The sequence below is a fragment of the Phocoena phocoena genome, chromosome X, assembly GCF_963924675.1.
Source record: "Phocoena phocoena chromosome X, mPhoPho1.1, whole genome shotgun sequence".
Taxonomy (NCBI): domain Eukaryota; kingdom Metazoa; phylum Chordata; class Mammalia; order Artiodactyla; family Phocoenidae; genus Phocoena; species Phocoena phocoena.
In genome coordinates this window covers 31,784,036-31,806,825 of record NC_089240.1, presented here as the reverse complement: position 1 = coordinate 31,806,825, position 22,790 = coordinate 31,784,036, and the positions used below count along the sequence as shown (strand labels likewise).

General features: G+C 44.2%; 2 protein-coding genes across 2 annotated transcripts in view; one reads left to right on the top strand and one right to left on the bottom strand.

Annotated features, from left to right (window-relative positions):
* CFAP47 (cilia and flagella associated protein 47) overlaps positions 1-22,790 on the bottom strand; it is a 503,782-nt gene that overhangs the window by 275,935 nt on the left and 205,057 nt on the right. Inside the window, 3 exon segments of the mRNA XM_065900147.1 lie at positions 20,688-20,816; positions 21,723-21,809; positions 22,569-22,577. Coding sequence (XP_065756219.1) covers positions 20,688-20,816; positions 21,723-21,809; positions 22,569-22,577 — 225 coding nt within the window.
* Positions 12,307-13,353, top strand: LOC136142698 (melanoma-associated antigen B4-like). Its single transcript, XM_065900990.1, has one exon. The coding sequence runs from the start codon at positions 12,307-12,309 to the stop codon at positions 13,351-13,353; it is 1,047 nt and encodes a 348-aa protein (XP_065757062.1).

The following is a 22,790-nucleotide window of genomic DNA, read 5'->3' as shown; positions in this document are numbered from 1 at the left end:
AACAAGACCCATATATATGCTCTCTACAAGAGACCCACTTCAGACCTAGGGACACATATAGACTGAAAGGGAGGGGATGGAAAAATATATTCCATGCAAATGTAAATCAGAAGAAAGCTGGAGTAGCAATTCTCATTTCAGACACAATAGACTTTAAAATAAAGACTATTACAAGAGAAAAGGACACTACGTAATGATCAAGGGATCGATCCAAGAAGAAGATTTAACAACTGTAAATATTTATGCACCCAACATAGGAGCACCTCAATACATAAGGTAAATACTGACAACTATAAAAGGGGAAATCGACAGTAACACAATCATAGTAGGGGACGATAACACCCCACTTTCACCAATGGACAGATCATCCAAAATCAAAATAGATAAGGAAACACAAGCTTTAAATGATACATTAAACAAAATGGACTTAATTGATATTTATAGGACATTCCATCGAAAAACAACAGATAACACATTTTTCTCAAGTGAGAACTAGAACTAGAACAAAAAATTTCACAATTTCAATGGAAACACAAAAGACCCTTACCTAGGGGTAAGATGGGAATAAAGACAGACCTACTAGAGCACGGACTTGAGGATATGGGGAGGGGGAAGGGTAAGCTGTGACAAACTGAGAGAGTGGCGTGGACATACATACACTACCAAATGTAAAACAGAGAGCTAGTGGGAAGCAGCCGCATAGCACAGGGAGATCAGCTCGGTGCTTTGTGACCACCTAGAGGGGTGGGATAGGGAGGGTGGGAGGGAGGGAGACACAAGAGGGAGGAGATATGGGGATATATGTATATGTATAACTGATTCACTTTGTTATAAAGCAGAAACACACCGTGTAAAGCAATTATACTCGAATAAAGATGTTAAAAAATTAAAAAATAAATGAAAAGCCTACATACTGTAGGATTCCGTCAATATTATATTCTGGAAACGGCAAAACTCTAGGGAGACTAAAAAGTTCAGAGTTATTAGGGGCTCAAAGTGAGGTTTTGAGGGATGGACAGGTGGAGCACGGGAGAATTTTAGGGCAGTGAAACTCTTCTGCATGATGCTCTGTTGGGGTGTAGATGACGCCATGACTTTGTCAACCACTATAGAACTATAAAGCACAAAAAGTGAAATGTGTAATAAACAGTGGACAATAGTCAATAATAATGTATCACTATTAGTTGATCAATTATAACAAATGAACTTGCATCCATTGTACCAACACAATATGTTAATAATAGGAGAATCTAACTGGAAGAAGAGAGTGGCTGTATGGGAACTCTTTGCACTATCTGCTTAACTTTCTGTGGTCTGAATCTGTTCTTTTAAAAAGTCTATTAATTTAAAACCTAGAAAAAAATCTAGACAAGAACACATAGCCAGTACAGAGCTACATACAACAATACCAAATAAATAAAAATCATGAATAATGAAAAGCAAAAGATAGCAATGCTAATAATTTGATCCTCTAATTAAAACGCTAAGGGAATAGGCACAGAAAATAGTCAAACATATAAGGAACTTCAGAAACCTGGTGGAAAAAAGATCACCACAGCGAAATCAAGAGACTGGCTGGAAACAAAATCAACAATTCCTTAGATCATGTTAATAGAAAATACATCAGGAGCTTCAAGATGGCGAAAGAGTAAGACACAGAGATCACCTTTGTCCCGCAAATACATCAGAAATACAACTACACGTGGAACAACTCCTACAGAACATTTACTGAACGCTGGCAGAAGACCTCAGACCTCCCAAAAGGAAAGAAAATCCCCACGTACCTGAGGAGGGCAAAAGAAGAAAGAAAAAACAGAGACCAAAGAATAGGAATGGGACCTGCAGCAGTGGGAGGGAGCTGTGAAGGAGGAAAGCTTTCCACACACTAGGAAGCCCCTTCGCGGTCAGAGACCGTGGGTGGCGGAGGGGGAAGCTTCGGAACCACGGAGGAGAGCCCAGCAACAGGGGTGCGGAGGGAGCAAAGCTCAGAGATTTCCGCACAGAGGATCGGCGCTAACCAGCACTCACCAGCCCGAGAGGCTTGCCTGCTCAACTGCTGGGGCAGGTGGGGGCTGGGAGCTGAGGCTCGGGCTTCGGAGGTCGGATCCCAGGGAGAGGACTGGGGTTGGCTGGGTAAACACAGCCTGAAGGGGGGCTAGTGTGCCACAGCTAGCAGGGACGGAGTCTGGGAAAAAGTCTGGAGATGCCGAAGAGACAAGAGACATTTTCTTGCCTCTTTGTTTCCTGGTGCGCGAGGAGAGGGGATTCAGAGCGCCGCTTAAAGGAGCTTCAGAGACGGGGGCGAGCTGCTGGTATCAACGCAGACCCCAGAGATGGGCATGAGACACTAAGGCCACTGCTGCAGCCACCAAGAAACCTGTGTGCAAGCACAGGTCACTCTCCACACCTCCCCTCCCAGGAGCCTGTGCAGCCCGCCACTGCCAGGGTCCCGTGATCCAGGGACAACTTCCCCGGGAGAACGAACGGCGTGCCTCAGGCTGGTGAAACGTCACGCCAGCTGCTTCCGCTGCAGGCTCGCCCCGAAATCCGTACCCCCCCCTCCAACCGGCTTGAGTGAGCCAGAGCCCCCGAGTCAGCTGCTCCTTTAACGCAGTCCTGTCTGAGCGAGGAACAGACGGCCTCAGGCGACCTACATGCAAAAGCAGGTCCAAATCCAAAGCTGAACACCAGGAGCTGTGCGAACAAAGAAGAGAAAAGGAAATCTCTCCCAGAAGCCTCAGGAGCAGCTGATTAAATCTCCACAATCAACTTGACGTACCCTGCATCTGTAGAATACCTGAATAGACAACGAATCATCCCAAATGCAGGAGGTGGACTTTGAGAGCAACGATATATATATTTATTTTTCCCTTTCTCTCTTTTTTGTGAGTGTTATGTGTATGCTTCTGTGTATGATTTTGTCTGTAGAGCTTTGCTTTTACCATTTGTCCCAGGGTTCTGTCCATTTTTTTTTCTTTTTATTACTTAAAAAAATTTTTTTAATAAGCATTTCTTATTTTAATAACTTTCTTTTATTTGAATTTACTTTACTTTATCTTCTTTTTTCTTTCCTTCTTTTTTTCCTCCCTTTTATTCTGAGCTGTGAGGAGGACAGGCTCTTGGTTCACCAGCCATGCGTCAGGGCTGTGCCACTGAGGGGGGAGAGCCAAGTTCAGGACACTGGTCCACAAGAGACCTCCCAGCTCCACGGTATATCAAACGGCAAAAATCTCCCAGAGATCTCCATCTCAACGCCAAGACCCTGCTCCACTCAACGACCAGCAAGCTACAGTGCTGGACACCCCATGCCGAACAATTAGCAAGACAGGAACACAACCCCATCCATTAGCACAGAGGCTGCCGAAAATCGTAATAAGTCCACAGACACCCCAAAACACACCACCAGACGTGGACCTGCCTGCCAGAAAGACAAGATCCAGCCTCATCCACCAGAACACAGGCACTAGTCCCCTCCACCAGGAAGCCTACACAACCCACTGAACCAACCTTAGCCACTGGGGACAGACACCAAAAACAACGGGAACTACGAACCTGCAGCCTGTGAAAAGGAGACCCCAAACACAGTAAATTAAGCAAAATGAGAAGACAGAAAAACACACAGCAGATGAAGGAGCAAGGCAAACACCCACCAGACCTAACAAGTGAAGAGGAAATAGGCAGTCTACCTGAAAAATAATTCAGAATAATGATAGTAAAGATGATCCAAAATCTTGGAAACAGAACGGACAAAATGCAAGAAACGTATAACAAGGACCTGGAAGAACTAAAGAGGAAACAAACAACGATGAACAGCACAATAAATGAAATGAAAAAGACTCTAGATGGGATGAATAGCAGAATAACTGGGGCAGGAGAACGGATAAGTGACCTGGAAGATAAAATAGTGGAAATAACTACTGCAGAGCCGAGTGAAGAAAAAAGAATGAAAAGAATTGAGGACAGCCTCAGAGACCTCTGGGACAACATTAAACGCACCAACATTCGGAATTCCCTAGTGACGCAGTGGTTAAGAATCCACCTGCCAACACAGGGGATGCCGGTTCAAGCCCTGGTCCAGGAAGATCCCACATACTGCAGAGTAACTAAGCCTGAGTGCCACAACTACTGAGCATGCACTCTAGAGCTTGCACGCCACAACTACTGAGCCTGTGCACCACAACTACGGAAGCCCACACGCCTAGAGCCCACTATCCACAACAAGAGAAGCTACCGCAATGAGAAACACACACACTGCAATGAAGAGTAGCCCCCGCTCGCTGCAGCTAGAGAAAGCCTGCACTCAGCAACAAAGACCCAATGCGGCCAAAAATAAATAAATAAAATAAATAAATGTACAAACACAAAACAAGAAACAACAACAAAAAATGTAGCAACTTTCAAATTATAGGGGTCCCAGAAGAAGATGAGAAAAAGAAAGGGACTGAGAAAATATTTGAAGAGATTATGGTTGAAAACTTACCTAATATGGGAAAGGAAATAGTTAATCAAGTCCAGGAAGCACAGAGTCCCATACAGGATAAATCCAAGGAGGTACACGCCAAGACACGTATTAATCAAACTATCAAAAATTAAATACAAAGAATAAATATTAAAAGCAGCAAGGGAAAAACAACAAATAACACATAAGGGAATCCCCATAAGGTTAAGAGCTGATCTCTCAGCAGAAACCCTACAAGCCAGAAGGGAGTGGCAGGACATACTGAAAGTGATGAAGGAGAAAAACCTGCAACCAAGACTACTCCACCCAGCAAGGATCTCATTCAGTTTTGATGGAAAAATTAAAACCTTTACAGACAAGCAAAAGCTAAGAGAATTCAGCACCACGAAACCAGCTTTACAACAAACGCTAAAGGAACTTCCCTAGGCAGGAAACACAAGAGAAGGAAAACACCTACAATAATAAACCCAAAACAATTAAGAAAATGGGAACAGGAACATACATATCGATAATTACCTTAAATGTAAGTGGACTAAATGCTCCAACCAAAAGATATAGATCGGCTGAATGGATACAGAAAAAAGACCCATATATATGCTGTCTACAAGAGACCGACCTCGGACCCAGGGACACATACAGACTGAAAGGGAGGGGATGGAAAAAGATATTCCATGCAAATGGAAATCAAAACAAAGCTGGAGTAGCAGTTCTCATTTCAGACACAATAGACTTTAAAACACAGACTATTACAAGACACAAGGAAGGACACTGCACAATGACCAAGGGATCAATCCAAGAAGAAGATATAACAACTGTAACTATTTATGCACCCAACATAGGAGCACCTCAATACATAAGGCAAGTACTAACAGCCATAAAAGGGGAAAGCGACAGTAACGCAATCATAGTAGGGGACTTTAACACCCCACTGTCACCAATGGACAGAGCATCCAAAATGAAAATAAATAAGGAAACACAAGCTTTAAATAATACATTAAACAAGATGGACTTAATTGATATTTATAGGACATACCATCCAAAAACAACACAATACACATTCCTCTCAAGTGCTCATGGAACATTCTCCAGGATAGTTCATATCTTGGGTCACAAATCAAGCCTTGGTAAATTTAAGAAAATTGAAATCGTATCACGTATCTTTTCTGACCACAACACTATGAAACTAGGTATCAATTACAGGAAAAAATCTGTAAGAAATACAAACAGATGGAGGCTAAACAACACACTACTTAGTAACCAAGAGATCACTGAAGAAATCAAAGAGGAAATAAAAAAATACCTAGACACAAATGACAATGAAACACGATGACCCAAACCCTGTGGGATGCAGCAAAAGCAGTTCTAAGAGGGAAGTTTGCAGCAATACAATCCTACCTCAAGAAACAAGAGAAATCTCAAATAAACAACTAACCATACAGCTAAAGCAATTAGAGAAAGAAAACAAAAAAAGCCCAAAGTTAGCAGAAGGAAAGAAATCTTAAAGATCAGATCAGAAATAAATGAAAAAGAAATGAAGGAAACGATAGCAAACATCAATAAAACTAAAAGCTGGTTCTTCGAGAAGATAAACAAAATTGATAAACCATTAGCCAGACTTATCAACAAGAAAAGGGAGAGGCCTCAAATCAATAGAATTAGAAATGGAAAAGGGGAAGTAACAACTGACACGGCAGAAATACAAAGGATCATTAGAGATAACTACGAGCAACTCTATGCCAATAAAATGAGCAACCTGGAAGAAATGGACAAATTCTTAGAAATGCACAAACTTGTGAGACTGAACCAGGAAGAAATAGAAAATATGAACAGACCAATCAGAAGCACTGAAATTGAAACTGTGATTAAAAATCTTCCAACAAACAAAAGCCCAGGAACAGATGGCTGCACAGGCGAATTCTATCAAATATTTAGAGAAGAGCTAACACCTATCCTTCTCAAACTCTTCTAAAATATAGCAGAGGGAGGAACACTCCCAAACTCATTCTATGAGGTCACCATCACTCTGATACCAAAACCAGACAAACATGTCACAAAGAAAGAAAACTGCAGGCCAATATCACTGATGAACATAGCTGCAAAACTCCTCGACAAAATACTAGCAAACAGAGTCCAACAGCACATTAAAAGGATCATACACTATGATCAAGTGGGGTTTATCCCAGGAATGCAAGGATTCTTCAATATACACAAATCAATCAACGTGATACACCATATTAAAAAATGGAAGGAGAAAACCCAGATGATCATCTCAATAGATGCAGAGAAAGCTTTCGACAAAATTCAACACCCATTTATGATAAAAACCCTGCAGAAAGTAGGCATAGAAGGAACTTTCCTCAACCTATTAAACGGCATATATGACAAACCCACAGCCACCATCATCCTCAAGGGTGAAAAACTGAAACCATTTCCACTAAGATCGGAAACAAAACAAGGCTGCCCACTTGCACAACTATTATTCAACATAGTTTTGGAAGTTTTAGCCACAGCAATCAGAGAAGAAAAAGAAATAAAAGGAATCCAAATTGGAAAAGAAGAAGTAAAGCTGTCACTGTTTGCAGATGACATGAATACTATACATAGAGAATCCTAAAGATGCTACCAGAAAACTACTAGAGCTACTCAATGAATCAGGTAAAGTAGCAGGATACAAAATTAATGCACAGAAATCTCTTGCATTCCTATACACTAATGATGAAAAATCTGAAAGTGAAGCTAAGAAAACACTCCCATTCACCACTGCAACAAAAAGAATAAAATATCTAGGAATAAACCTACCTAAGGAGACAAAAGACCTGTATGCAGAAAATTATAAGACACTGATGAAAGAAATTAAAGATGATACAACTAGATGGGGAGGTATACCATGTTCTTGGATCGGAAGAATCAACATTGTGAAAATGAGTCTACTACCCAAAGCAATATACAGATTCAATGCAATCCCTATCAAACTACCACTGCCATTTTTCACAGAACTAGAACAAAAAATTTCACAATATGTATGGAAACACAAAAGACCATGAATAGCCAAAGCAATCCTGAGAAAGAAAAACGGATCTGGAGGAATCAGGCTCCCTGACTTTAGACTACACTACAAAGCTACGGTAATCAAGACAGTATGGTACTGGCACAGAAACACAAATATAAATCAATGAAACAGGATAGAAAGTCCAGAGATAAACCCACGCACATATGATCACCTTATCTTTCATAAAGGAGGCAAGAATATACAGTGGAGAAAAGACAGCCTCTTCAATAAGTGGTGCTGGGAAAACTGGACAGCTACATGTAAAAGAATGAAATTAGAACGCTCCCTAACACCATACACAAAAATAAACTCAAAATGCATTGAAGACCTAAATGTAAGGCCAGACACCATCAACCTCTTAGAGGCAGAACACTCTATGACATACATCACAGCAAGGTCCTTTTTCACCCACCTCCTAGAGAAATGGAAATAGAAACAAAAATAAACAAATGGGACCTAATGAACCTTAAAAGCTTTTGCACAGCAAAGGAAACCATAACCAAGACGAAAAGACAACCCTCAGAATGGGAGAAAATATTTGCAAATGAAGCAACTGACAAAGGATTAATGTCCAAAACATACAAGCAACTCATGCAGCTCAATATGAAAAAAATAAACAACCCAATCCAACCATAGGCAGAAGACCTAAATAGACATTTCTCCAAAGAAGACATACAGATTGCCAACAGACACTTCAAAGAATGCTCAACATCATTAATCATTAGAGAAATGCAAATCAAAACTACAATGAGATATCATCTCACACTGGGCAGAATGGCCATCATCAAAAAATCTACAAACATTAAATGCTGGAGAGGGTGGGGAGAAAAGGGAGCCCTCTTGCACTGTTGGTTGGAATGTAAATTGATACAGCCACTATGGAGAACAGTATGGGCGTTCATGAAAAAACTACAAATAGAACTACCATATGAGCCAGCAATCCCACTACTTGGGCATATACCCTGAGAAAACCATAATTCAAAAAGAGTCATGTACCAAGATGTTCACTGCAGCTCTATTTACAATAGCCAGGACATGGAAGCAACCTAAGTGTCCATCAACAGATGAATGGATAAAGAAGATGTGGCACATATATACAATGGAATATTACTCAGCCATAAAAAGGAACGAAACTGAGGTATTTGTAGCGAGGTGGATGGACCTAGAGACTGTTATACAGAGTGAAGTAAGTCAGAAAGAGAAAAGCAAATACCATATGCTAACACATATACATGAAATCTAAGAAAAAAAAACAAACATGGTCATGAAGAACCTAGGGGCAACACGGGAATAAAAATGCAGACCTACTAGAGAATGGACTTGAGGATATGGGGTGGGGCAAGGGTAAGCTGGGACAAAGTGAGAGAGTGGCATGGACATATATACACTACCAAACGTAAAACAGATAGCTAGTGGGAAGCAGCTGCATAGCACAGGGCAATCAACTCGGTACTCTGTGACCACCTAGAGTGGTAGGATAGGGCGGGTGGGAGGGAGAGAGATGCAAGAGGGAGGAGATATGGGGTTATATGTATAACTGATTCACTTTGTTATAAAGCAGAAACTAACACACTGTTGTAAAGCAATTATACTCCAATAAAGATGTTAAAAAAAATCAAAAAGAGACAAGAAAATACACCATAGACAAAAGCAACAATATAAAAACATATCTAGAAAGAAGCCATACAAATATGTATATAATCTCAATGGAGGCAACAATAAGAATTTCCTGATTGACTTAGGAAAAAGAAGTCTCAACCAGAATAGTATGTTATGTGTATTGGTGAGGCACAGATATTGTAAGAATATCGATTTTCCTTAATTCATTTACAGATTTAGTACCTTATCCATAGCAGCTGATGACAATCAAACATGGGCTACTGTTTCCTGTACCCAAAGTCAACCATGGAAAAATTACAGAAGGAACAAAGAAAAAACATTAACAAAAGCAAAAACACAAGACTAAATAATCCCTGAGGGACAATAAGTCTCCACTGAACTAGAACCTGAGTGTGGGCAGGTAGGGGGATGCCCTGAATAGGAGACAGGTCTGTAGCCTGCAAGAGAGGCAGATGACAGGATTGATTAGAGAAAAGCCTTTAACGTTGAGCCCTTGATTCTTCCACTGTGCTCTGGGACCATGAATCTCTACTGCTTCACTGAAGGAATCTGAGGCAGCATTTCAGAGCCCGCATGCCAGGAGCATGGGACACCAAAGATTGGGCTGGATGTGGCAGTATGGTCCACAGGCTGTTAAATAACCATCTAAAACTTTCTTAGTGGATGACAACTGGCCTTTTTAAGTGATCATCTTAATAGACTGTCACACACAGACTAAAAGAGAAAAGCAAGTAACATAGTAGTTGTACAAAAGGACAGAAATTCATTTCTGAACTTTTGCGCAATGCCCCTGATGTCAACAAAGAGAGACCACAGTGAGAATTGTCAGGCTAAGGCGCCCCTTCACTAACTCCTCTGGGATTCTGTGGGGCACGGTTGGGGACAGGGATGGATTCATACCAGAGAAGGAGGAATCGCAGGCCCTGCCAGCAGTCAATGTGAGGACCTTGAGTGAGACCTGACGGGCTCCAAACCACAGAAGGGAGTCTCGCCTCCTTTCCCCTCAGCTCACCTTACCTGCAGCAGCCATCTCTGGGAGGCTCCAGGCAGAAGTGTCCAGATGAGACGTGCCTGCACTTCACACCAGCCGTCTCAGGGAGTTGATGTCTTTGATGTGAGGCCTTGGCCTCAGGTCAGGAGACGGGAGGTAGCCCAGCACCTACAGGAAGTCAAGAGAAGACACTGAGAGAGAATTGAGAGCAGCATCCGCCATAGAAGAGGGGGCCCCAAAGAGCCCTCACTGTCAGTCTCGGGGAACCCAGGCATGGCTGTGAGGCTCAGGGCCCCGGATACTTCCGGCTGGGGGTGCCGACAGAAATGAGAGCCAGGGTGTGACGCCTGCTGACTCAGCTCAGCAGAGGGAAAAGTCCCAGGACCTGCCAAGAGTCAATGAAAGGCCCTCGTGCCAGGCCTGCCGGAAGCTCCCCCGGAACCCCTCTCTGATCCCCCGCCCCGCCCCGCTCCGCTCCGCCCCGGCCACAGCCCGCCCCTGCTATCCTCCTGGACCCCAGATGCGCATGACCGGAAGTCACGTCCTCCGAACCGCGCTGTGGGGGCGCGCCATTTTTGAGAGCTGACGTCCAGCGAGAGTGAGCCGCGGGAGGAGTGCCACGTCTCGTCAGGTGTCAAGGTGTGAGATGACCCCAGTTAGAAGTGCGGGGACACGCCCCCGACACCCCCAATCCCCATTCCCTCCAAAAAGAGACGGCCACACAGGCCCCACCCACCCCACCCCTGCTCTCGGCCCAAAAGGCTCGGGCCTGGCTGTTAGGCCCGAAGTCCATCCGCTTCCCCCGCGGGGTCTCAGGCAAGGAAGTCCTCGCTCTAAGGCTGGCGGACCCTGGCTCAGCTCAGTAGAGGGAGCGCCCCAGGCGCTGTGGAGTGAAGGACGGGACCCTCGTGGGGACTGAGGGGCTCCACACCCCATTATGGCGGCCACGCGGACCCCCGCCCCTGACATCGGCCTGGGAGCCTCTGGGCAGGTCTAAAGACTGAGGGGCTCCCTCAGTGCGAACGCGGACGGACGGACAGACGCGGGAGACCCAGGGAGGAGGGGGCCTTGTCCTGAGGGGCTGGCTGCAGGTCAGCAGAGGGAGGATTTCCAGGGCACGGGGGGAGGAGTCAGAGCGAGGAGCGTCCTCCCCGTCCCAAGGGCACCTCAGAACCCCTCCCCTGTTGTCAGCCGCTTCCTTCTGGCCACACACGGAGGAGGGAGGGCTGCTGTCTGAGAGGACAGGTGCAGGCCAGCAGAAGGCGCGTCCCTAAGCACTCCCAAGAGTCAGCCCAAGCCCCCGAGTGAGGGCCAGGGGGGCCGCCAGCCACAGGGCCTCGACCTGTCTGCCGCATGCTGCAGGCTTGGTAAAACTGTCACATGCGGCCGCGTGGGCACCCTCACTGCCTCCGAATGAGACTCAAGGAGGTGCCGGCACTGGTGCGAGCAGATGGCCCTCGGGGCAAGAGAGGAGCTCCAGGCTGCACCGGCCGTCCAGGGAGGACCCTGAGTGAGGACTAAGGGAGTCACCCACCCCGAAGAGAAGGGACAAGAGAGAATATGGCCCGTTCCCCTCCTGTCAACCCTTAGACTCCCAAGAAAGGACTGTCAGGTAGACTCCCAAGAAAGGACTGTCAGGCTGAGACTGCCCGTAATTTCCTCTGCCAGGTCCAAGGGAGGTTAGAGCGTTGTTCTGAAGGGGCAGCCACCAGGCAGCAGAAGGGAGGGTCCCAGGACCCTTCGGTGGTGGGCTGAACGCTCCCTCCTTTCCTCCTCCTGGGTGTCATGGAAGATGGTGGTGTCAACTTCAGAGCAGCAGAGGGGATGGGGTGGGGGTGTCTTGCCAACAACTGTCATCCTGACTCTGAATGGGAACCGTGGAGACCTACCTCCCCTGCCAGCCCCCACTGTCACCCCAGTACTGCCCAGGCAGGGCTGGCTGGCTGTGCCCCACGGCTCACTCTACCGTCCTCCACAGGGGTCTCAGGGGACAGGCTGAGCAGGAGAACAGGAGCCCTGTGGGTCCTCGAGCAGTGCCCTCAAGGACCCTGCAGAGGTGGCCTTGGTTAAAGCCAGGGGGGAATCTCCCCGCTAAAGCTCACAGCATCTCCTTGTCCCTCCCTCAGGTGCCCTCGTTGCCTGCCTTCCTGCGCACACTCCCGCCTGCTGGCCCTGACCTGTGTCATCATGCCTCGGGGCCGGAAGAGCAAGCGCCGTGCCCGCGAGAAACGCCACCAGGCCCGGGGGGAGACTCAGAGTCTCAAGGGTGCCCAGGCCACTGAGGAGGCGGCAGCAGAAGAGATAGAAGAGTCACCCTCCTCCCCCGCTTCTGTTTCTCGGGGTACTCCCCCGAGCTCCCCTGCTGCTGGCACTCGCCAGGAGCCTCAGGGAGCTCCAGCCAGGAGCTCTCGTGATGAAGGTGTTTCATGCCCAGGATCTGAAGAGGGTGCCCAGAGCCAAGATGAGAAAAGTGCAGGTACCTCCGAGGCAGCACCTTCCATTCACAGCTGTTGCAGAGGTGTTCTGATCAGGAAGTCCACAATGTTGGTGCACTTCCTGCTGGAGAAGTACAAGAAGAAGGAGCCCATCCCGCAGGCAGCACTGCTGAAGGCTATCAACAGGAAGTACGATAAACACTTTCCTGAGATCCTCAGCAGAGCCTCTGAGATCATGGAGGCGGTCTTTGGCCTCGAGCTGAAGGAAGTCGACCCCAGCAATCACTCCTACGCCCTCATCAGCAAGATGGCCCTCCCCAGCGAGGGAAGTCCGAGTGATGAGTCGGGGCCGCCCACGTCCGGTCTCCTGATGATTCTCCTGGGCCTGATCTTCAAGAAGGGCAACCGTGCCACCGAGGAGGAGATCTGGGAGTTCCTCAATGCGTTGGGTTTGTATGCTGGGAGGAGGCACTTGATCTTTGGGGAGCCCAGGAGGTTCATCAGCAAAGATTTCGTGCAGCAGAAGTACCTGACGTACCGCCAGGTGCCCAACAGCGATCCTCCGCGCTATGAGTTCCTGTGGGGCCCGAGAGCCCACGCTGAAACCAGCAAGATGAAAGTGCTGGAGATTCTGGGCAAGATCATTGGTACCGACCCCAGTGCCTTCCCAGATCTCTATGAGGAGGCTCTGAAAGATGAGGAAGAGAGAGCAGCAGTGAGAGCCACGGCCAGGGCTGCAGCTGTTGCTGAGGGCAGAGCCCCTTCCAGGGCCAAGGCCCGCAGCTCCTCCCACATCTAGGGAGGGAGGCCGCGGGCAGTTTGCTCACTTTGTTTTGGAAGAGAGCAGTCAGGCTCCTAAATAGTGCACAGTAGTAGGGGTGGAGGGAACAAAGTATAGATCTTATTTATCTTCCTGTTTTAAACTAGTAACTTCTATATATTATTGATTGATTGATTTAGGTTTTTTCAAATGTTTTTTTCTTGTAATAGATAGTGTATTTTCTTAAGAATAGGAATTCGTGAATGACATTGCTTGCATATTTATTGCTGTTTAAAGAGTTCTAAAGTTACAGTTTTGGTATATGTAACAGAAAAACGAACCATCTATATTTTCTGTATGATCCAAGTAGAAAACATGGCACTGCAATAGAGATTTTCATGGAAATGTGAAAGGCGACCGCAGAAAATATTAGAAACAAAAAATGGAGAAAACAGAGTAAAAGCCATTTAACTCGTGGTTTGCCTTACTTCGTTTAAACTTTCTTTTGGTAGAAATAAAAGATACTTTGACTGATTTAGCTCATTTGTGAGTATTTGTTTGTTTTGCCCTAGTGCACTGCATATTCTCTGCTACCTACTGGATTAAAAATAAACCCTGATGGGAGGGTGGTATCTTGGGGGTTCATAATAATCATATCATAACTGCCATTCATCAAAAACCCAGTATTTCTTAATGAGTATGCCACTGCTTTACATGTAGTACATAACATTCCAACATTCACGCAGGATAGGATTTAGCAGACTCCCTTTATAGGTGAGTAACTTGCAGATTTCTCAAGTTCACAAGGCTGATTTAAGTGACCTTGCTGGGTCTAGTCCCCTGGTCTGGAACAGTCTAGAGCCTACACTCTTCCACTCCTCCCAGCCTAAGGCAGACCTTATGTCTTTTAATTCATTTTTCTTCTTACCACTCCAAAATGTATCTCATGGGATAAAAGGGGCCCTGTTCCCAAAGCACTGTTTTGGAATACAGTAACAGTAACGCTGAAGAAGTGAATGATATGAATAAAAAGAAAAATTTTCGGTGACAATGGGGTCTTCTACATATGCAATGTCAGATACCCTGAAAAGATCAGCATCTCCTCATTTACTCTTCAAGTTTCTCAGGGACATAAAAGCCTTGGTTTAAGAGCTGTGTCCTCAGGTCAGTGGAGGGAGGAGTCCCAGCCTCTGATAGTTACTCAAGGTGAGGACCTTAGAACAGAAGGGGGCCCCACAAAGTCTACCCTGCTTTCTCCCTTGTGTGGCCATGCGCAGAGCTGTCTGTCTGAAGGTACCCCTTCTTTTCCTCCGGGGGCAAGGGTGGAGAGGTTCTCAGGGAGGTGAGTTCCTTGGTCTTGTGGCAGCATCTCCAATTCTGCCCAAGTAGGAGATCCTAACAGGCCTTAATTTGCTTCAGGGTGACGACACTGGGTGCTGATGAGTGGACTCCCCATAACAAAGGGGACCACACAGAGGCCCCCAGCAGGGGTAGCCCGGGAATAGGTCTCTTATCTCCCCTTCTGGTGTCTCAGGAAGGTGAAAGCCTTGGCCTGAGGCTGGCAGACAGACAGTAGGGAGGGTGGAGTCCCATATGCTACCTGAAGTCAAGGTAAGAAACCTGAGTTAGGACTGAGGGGCCACTGACTCCAAAAGAGTGGGGCCTTGTAAAGTCCTGCTCCTCAGAAGACCCCAACAGCTTTGGACAGATCTGGTTCATCCTGACTTCCGATTCAGAATTCCCAAGAAGGTAATGCCTTTGTTCTGAGGAGCACAGCTTCAGGGGAGTGGAGGGTGGAGTCCTGGGTCTGGTCAGGCATCACGATGAGGACCCTGAATGAGGAGCAAGAGGACCACTCACTCCAGAACAGAGGAGAATGCAGAGTCCCGCCCCTGAGCTCAGCCCCAGGAGGCCCAGGACAAAGCTTTCTGGCTGACCTGCCCCCTCTTTCCACTGGGGGTGGTCTCGGGGAGGCGAGGGCCTTGGTCTATGGGGAACAGCCTCACTCAGTAGAGACTGGAAATCTAGTGACTCTAAATGAGGATAAAGGGACTCCACCTAGAGCAGAGCCCTGCCACTGGATACCTCCCCTTGGCAAATCCAGGAATGTTGGCATGATGCACCCCACGCCTTTCCTTTTAGAGCGTCTCAGGTAGATGAGGCACTTGGTCCCAGGGGCCAGCCTCAGGGGAGCACAGGGAGGAATTCCAGGTCATGCCAAGAGTCGAGCAGAGGACCGTGAGGACTGAGGGAACCACCCAAATCATAAAAGTGGGGACGCCACAGAATCCCGCCCTTACTGTCGGCCATGAGTGACCACAGGCAGTCATGCCCACGTGAGGCAACCCTCACATCCTCCTAGGCGGTCTCGGGGAATTAAAGGCTGTAGTATGAGAGCACAGGCCTCTCTAGGTCACGGGAAGAGCCAGCGTAAGGACTCTGAGTGAGGACCAAGGGGAACGCCCAACCGAAAAGAGACAGAAACAAACACATAGCCCCACCATCCTTTTGGCCCGGGGAAGCCCCAGGCAGGGGTAGTTCGATGTGTCACCCACTTGCTTCCCGCTCCGGAGGACTCAGGTCGGTAGAGGGAAGAGTCCCAGATCCTGACAGAGTGAGGACTATTGAGGTCACAAACCCCAGAAGAGCAGAGCCCGGGGAATCTTGCCCTCTGTGTTAGTCCTCAGAAGCCCCTCAGAACTAGCTGTGGCTACACGGGGCCTACTCTGACTTCTACTTCTGGGGACTCAGGGTGGTAAGGACTTTGCTCCGAGGCTGGCTGACTCAGCACAGGGGACATTTCCAGGTTGTGCTAGGAGTTGGGGTGAGGACCTAAGGCTGGAGTGGAACATGAAAACCATAACGATGGGGGCAGCACATCATCTCTCCCCTGCTGTCAGTCCTGGGAGACGCCTGGAGAGATGTCAGGTCGAGCAGAGGCAACCCTTAACTCCTCCCAGGGTGACAGAGAAGTGGGGATAGTAATAGGTGAAGAGGGGGAGAAATTATAGGTCTTCCCAGGAGTCAAACTGAGGAACGGCCTGAGTGAGGACCGGCACGGCCAAGCATAATAAGGCCTGGATCTACCCGCCCCAGCTTCCTGCCTTCAGAGACCACAGGTAGACGTGGGACATCAGGCTACCCTCACTTTCTTCTGTTGGCTCTCAGAGAGCGGTGGGCCTTTCTATGAGCACATGTCCTCAGGTAAAGAGACAGGAGCCACAGGCCTTCCCAGGAGTCAAACTGAGAACCCTGAGTGACGACTAAGGGGAACATGCCCCACCCGCTGAGCTGTGGGGACAACAAAGAGTCTAGCCTTGCCCCTGCTTTCAGCACTTGAAGGCTCAGGACAGGGCACATATATACAATGTAATATACAATGTAGTATTACTCAGCCATAAAAAGAAACGAAATTGAGCCATTTTTAATTAGGTGCGTGGACCTAGAGTCTGTCATACAGAGTGAAGTAAGTCAGAAAGAGAAAGACAAATACCATATGCTAACACATATATATGGAATTTAAGGGAAAAAAATGTCATGAAGAACCTAGGGGTAAGACAGGAATAAAGTCACAGACCTACTAGAGAATGGACTTGAGGATATGGGTTGGGAGAAAGGTAAGCTGTGACAAAGCGAGAGAGAGGCATGGACATATATACACTACCAAACGTAAGGTAGATAGCTAGTGGAAAGCAGCCGCATAGCACAGGGCGATCAGCTCAGTGCTTTGTGACCGCCTGGAGGGGTGGGATAGGGAGGGTGGAAGGGAAGGTTATGCAAGAGGGAAGAGATATGGGAACATATGTATAACTGATTCACTTTGTTATAAAGCAGAAACTAACACACCATTGTAAGGCAATCATACTCCAATAAAGGTGTAAAAAAAAAAAAAAGGGTCATGTACCAAAATGTTCATTGCAGCTCTATTTACAATAGCCAGGAGATGGAAACAACCTAAGTGTCCATCATTGGATGAATGGATAAAGAAGATGTGGCACATATATATAATGGAATATTACTCAGCCATAAAAAGAAACGAAATTGAGTTATTTGTAGTGAGGTGGATGCACCTAGAGTCTGTCATACAGAGTGAAGTAAGTCAGAAAGAGGAAAACAAATACCATATGCTAACACATATATATGGAATCTAAGAAAGATAAAAAAAGGTCATGAAGGTCCTAGGGGTGAGACAGGAATAAAGACACAGACCTAGTAGAGAATGGACTTGAAGATATGGGGAGGGGCAAGGGTAAACTGTGACAAAGTGAGAGAGTGGCATGGACATATATACACTACCAAACGTAAATTAGATAGCTAGTGGGAAGCAGCCGCATAGCACAGGGAGATTAGCTTGGTGCTTTGTGACCACCTAGAGGGGTGGGATGGGGAGGGTGGGAGGGAGAGAGACGCAAGAGGGAAAAGATATGGGAACATGTGTATATGTACAACTGATTCCCTTTGTTATAAAGCAGAAACTAACACACCATTGTAAAGCAATTATACTCTAATAAAGATGTTTAAAAAAAGAACAAATACTACATAATATTGCTTATATGTGGAAAATAAAAAGAATGATATAAATGAACTTATATACAAAACAGAAATAGACCCACAGACACAGAAAACAAACTTGTGGTTACCAAGGGGTAAAAGGGAGGAAAAGGGGGGATAAATTAGGAGAATGGGATTAAGATATACACACTACTATATGTAAAACAGATAACCAACAATCACCTATTGTATAGCACAGGGAGCTATACTCAATATTTTGTAATAACCTATAAGGGAAAAGAATCTGAAAAAGAAAAAAAAAATATATATATATATATAAAACTGAATCACTTTGCTGTACACCTGAAACTAACGTAACATTGTAAATCAACTATACTTCAATTGAAAAAAAAATCCACGAACAGTTTCCACACCGTACCAGAGTGATTTCTCTAGAATGCAAAACTGATCATATCAACTTTGTGTTTAAAATCCTTCAGGACTTCTGTACTGACCTTGTGCTAAAACCCATAAAGTCCAGATGCCTTGGTTTGGCTTATGAAGTCAACCACGGTCTAATTTCTCACTGGGCTCATAGTCCACCCCTCTTACCCACAGCCATACTGTTTTTATTCCTCAGAACGTACAATGCTCTATCAAACCACAGGCACTTCCACATTGAATTCCCTTTATCTGGAAAAAATGTTATTGCCCCCCCCCAATAAAACTTACCTATCACCTCCGTCACACAAATTGTACTATCTTTCTCTCTAACCTATGCCCCACCTTGCCTGCCAAACCCTCTTCATTGTTCAGGGCTCAGTTTAAATCCACCTTTTTCCTAGAAACCTTCTCCAAGACACAGGAAAGTTAGGTTCCTCTCTATGTCCGCTCATCCTTAGTTCTTTGGGCTTACCCTGTTATAACATTTGTCATCCTTCTCTGTATATATTTAGTTACTTACATACTCCAGGACACAAAATCCTTGAAGAGACAGACTATATCAAGTTTACTTTTATACCCCCAGAACCTATTATAGTAGCTGGACCATAATAGTTGTTGAATAAATTCATTCAACAAATATTTGTTGAGCCATCTACTATGTAGCTGACACACTATTAAGTTCTGAGTTTACAAGTGATACTTGGTATCTAAATTCATAGACTTATAAGTTGGGGAAGATGGGTTAAATGAATGAGACATATACATGAAGGCATGAGGGAGTGAATAAGTGAATGGGTGAGTGAATGAAGTCCACAAACCAAGATTAGTACTAGCTTGTCCATAAACTAGGACATGTGCAGCTCTTCTGTTTTGGAGTTGCTCCTCTTTATCAGTAGACAAAATTATATAGGAGGCAGCCTGGAGTTAAGAAAGAAAAGAAGAAAATTGTCTTTTCCCAAATCTAAGTTTGGGTGAGAGTCACAAATACCCCCATACATTCTTCTGGGAATTACTAAAAAACATACAGGATTTCTCCTCTTGACATCCAGCAAGAAAGACAGGGCAGGTTACTGGGAAAAGAAAAGGTAGAGAGGGGGAGTAACTGAGAATCAAGCCACAGAAGGAACTCCCCAGAGGGTAGGCTTGGGTGGCTGGCTGCAGTGGAGGATTTAGAGTGTCAGAGGGCAACAAGAGGGACCTGGGCTCCTGGGCCCCAGCAGAGAACAACAAGGAAGAAATAAGCTTTACCTACATCAGATGGTTTTATATGGCCGAAATCAGGTGATCTTGGAAGAAAGTATGTATGCATGTGAACCTTTGTACCCACATTTCTAAACTGGGGATATTACTGGTTGTGAAGAATAAACAAGATCACATTTAAAAAGCATTTTGTGACAGAAGTCTTAAATATATTACTCACTATTTAGGTTTCTATTTTATCCTTTCCTTTGAGTGACTAATTGCTGCTTCTATTTGACTTCTTCCTTCTTTTAACTCCCTACCCTACAGCTCACCCTATCTGTGGTTGTAATCTATGAGGACTGAGCAAAAGCCTCTATTGGTCTTAGTGGGCAAGATCCACAGTGCCATATTTGGAAACCTAGGGAATGATTTCAAAGACTGAAATCAGGACTTGTTTAAGCAATAAAGATATAGGGTGTGAAGGTGCAATTTATGCTATGATAATCTACCCAAATATGTAACTTAACATGAAGCAAATTGGAGAATCTCATCAACACCTGGTCTCGCCTACAGTTGTATGATTCCTAGTAAATATCTCTCCAGAATAACTTTATAGCAAGAGTCTACTAAGCATTAGAGGTAGAGACCATAATTTTCACCAACAGCTATTCTTTCTTTCTTTAATTTCTTTCTTTCTTTATTTTTTGGCTGTGCCACGCAGCATATGGGATCTTAGTTCCCCGACCAGGGATCAAACCTGCGCCCCTTGCATTGGAAGCGCAGAGTCTTAACCACTGTGTCGCCAGGGAAGTCCCCCAACATCTATTATTTAATCCTTCCTTTTATGTACCAGAATATGTCTGTACCTACCAATTTTAGAGACTACATTTCCCAACTTCCCTTGAAGCTAGGTGCAGTCATATGACTAAATTTTGCCCAATGGAACGTGAAATGGAAATGATGCATTTTTCAGATAACATCCTTAAAAGGTATTTACTTGTCTTCTACTCTTTAACCTGCTCTTCCCTGTTCTGAGAAACTGATCCAGAAATGAAAGTCCAGTACTGAGGATGGAAGAGACACCCACTATTTCTAAACCACTTCTCCACAATAGATAGAAATAATATTTCTATCTTATTTGGCCCACTGTATTTTTTAATCTTTTACAGCAGCACTACCTATACCTTAACTACTATACTATTCATATAAATCAACCAAAAAAAACCCCTAGCAGTGAATAAGAGTGGAAAAGTTACCTTGTATGTCTGAAGGAATACATCCATCCATGCCCGTTTACTCCAGGTTTCAAACTTTGTAATATCTGTAACAACAGAATGCTTTTCCTTAGGTATATTGGAAAACTTGGGCAAGGTATTAGTGGAAAACTATAAAAAATAAAATATCACAACATTAATTACAATGCAAGGCAAATGTAAGTACAAAGTTTTAACTACTTAGTTAGCATACAATTTTTTTCTTTTAATAAAACCTTTACATGTCTTTTTTTCCCACTCATCCATATCTCTAATTCCCCATGTGCCAGTAATAGAAACCATCAACACAGGTAACTTTCTGGAACTCACAACCCCTATTTCATGTTGTAGATTTATTCAAACAATGTACCTACTAGCTCACTCTGTGGCAGAAGTGGTAGAATGAGATGCAAAATTATTCTGAATTCTGAACCCCCAAAGGAGCCACACCCTTTGGATGAAGCCACAGGGACTCAGCAGAGTACCAAAGAACAGGCCCTTGGCTTTTCTACTAATGTCATGTGGTGACTATAGTAACAGTGCCACAACTAAAGGAGCGTTGCCTCAAAGCCTACAGGCTTCTCAAAATAATTCCTCTTCTCAATAGGTTTTCATAAAATGAATTGTATAATTTGAAAAAAAATGAATATCTTGTTTAATTTCTCCCTATTCTCCTCTAAAATTAAAGAAAGGAAGTGGCAAGTGGCAGGGAAAATAAACCAGTATTTTCTTTGAAAGATATACAGTCTAAGGATGTATTTTAAGAAAAAATTTAAATTAGCACAGACCATTCTTTATTTCTAAATCCCTTAAAAGAAGCAATTACCTGTATATTTAAGAAAGCCATGTAATCATTTCTGCATGGGAACTCCACAGAGATTTTTAGACAAATACAAATATATACTGTCCAGAGAGGCATAATCCTTAGGATATTTCATAAATAAAAAATCAAAGATTCTAAAATAAAATCTAACAAAGACCAAAACCCAGTAAATTCAATAACAGTGCAGATTTTTCCAAGAAATTAAATTCGCTTACTGTAATTTCAATCCACTTCTTACAATCTTCTGGTTCAAGCAGAAATTCTGGCAGTACATGAGAAATACATGCTCCTTGAGCACTAAACTAAAAAAAGAAAAAAACATTATTATAGCATAATACGATCAATCTATTACTTGCATTTGAACTTCGATGGAATTATTTCAATGTCATATAGTTTATATATGTATTGAATTTTAATTTTCAAATTTAAAATTTATATAATTAATTTAAAACTTTCCTTAACAATGAAATGTGCATATGATGTTTCCTTTGGAGGATTAATAGTGAGAAAGAACTTACTAAGTGCCTATAGCCATACACATCTACCTTTACATGTTAATGGGACACAGACAGTTATATGACTTGGACCCTATTGTCAAGACCATTTTATTGTTGTTATAATATTATAAAACTGAAAAATACCTGCAAAAAGTATGAACACAATAGAACATCTATTAGATAGATCATTAATCACCCTATGTTCATTGAATGCCTATCACCACATATGCCTGAATATAGAAAACTCCAATGTAACATAATCCATCGCCTATTTTTCCAGAGAATATCCAAAAATTGTGGCCTCTTTGATTATATAAATTTATAGTATCTGAAGCAGCAAATATCTATTTATATTATTATATACATGTGTATAATTTATATTTTAAAATATATTTTTTCACTGTCATATTTCTTGAAATGTTTCTATCTGAAGTCTTCATATGCATGTCCACTACCACCAGAACCACTCTATAGCCATCTAATACAAATTTGGCAAGAGTGTTTTTCAGTGGGGATTTGGGTGTTTAGGTCTAACTCATTTAGTGAGCAGAGAAGGCCACTTACCGTAAGCATCTAACAGAGAATTTACCATAAGCATTTAACAGAGAATGCCAGATCTAGTACTTTACTTAACTCTATAAACACCCTCAACAGTTTGCGGTCCTGTAACTAGTGAAAAGTGGGAAAAAGTAAAAGCAGAAAGAGGATTCTGAAAGCTCAAACCTTAAAGAGAGTACAGATGAATAACAGGAAGGCCATGTTTGTGGGAGTGGAAGGAGACAGCAT

What these genes read in the sequence shown, in the direction of transcription:
- LOC136142698 (XM_065900990.1), top strand. Translation starts at nt 12,307, where the DNA reads ATGCCTCGGGGCCGGAAGAGCAAGCGCCGTGCCCGCGAGAAACGCCAC.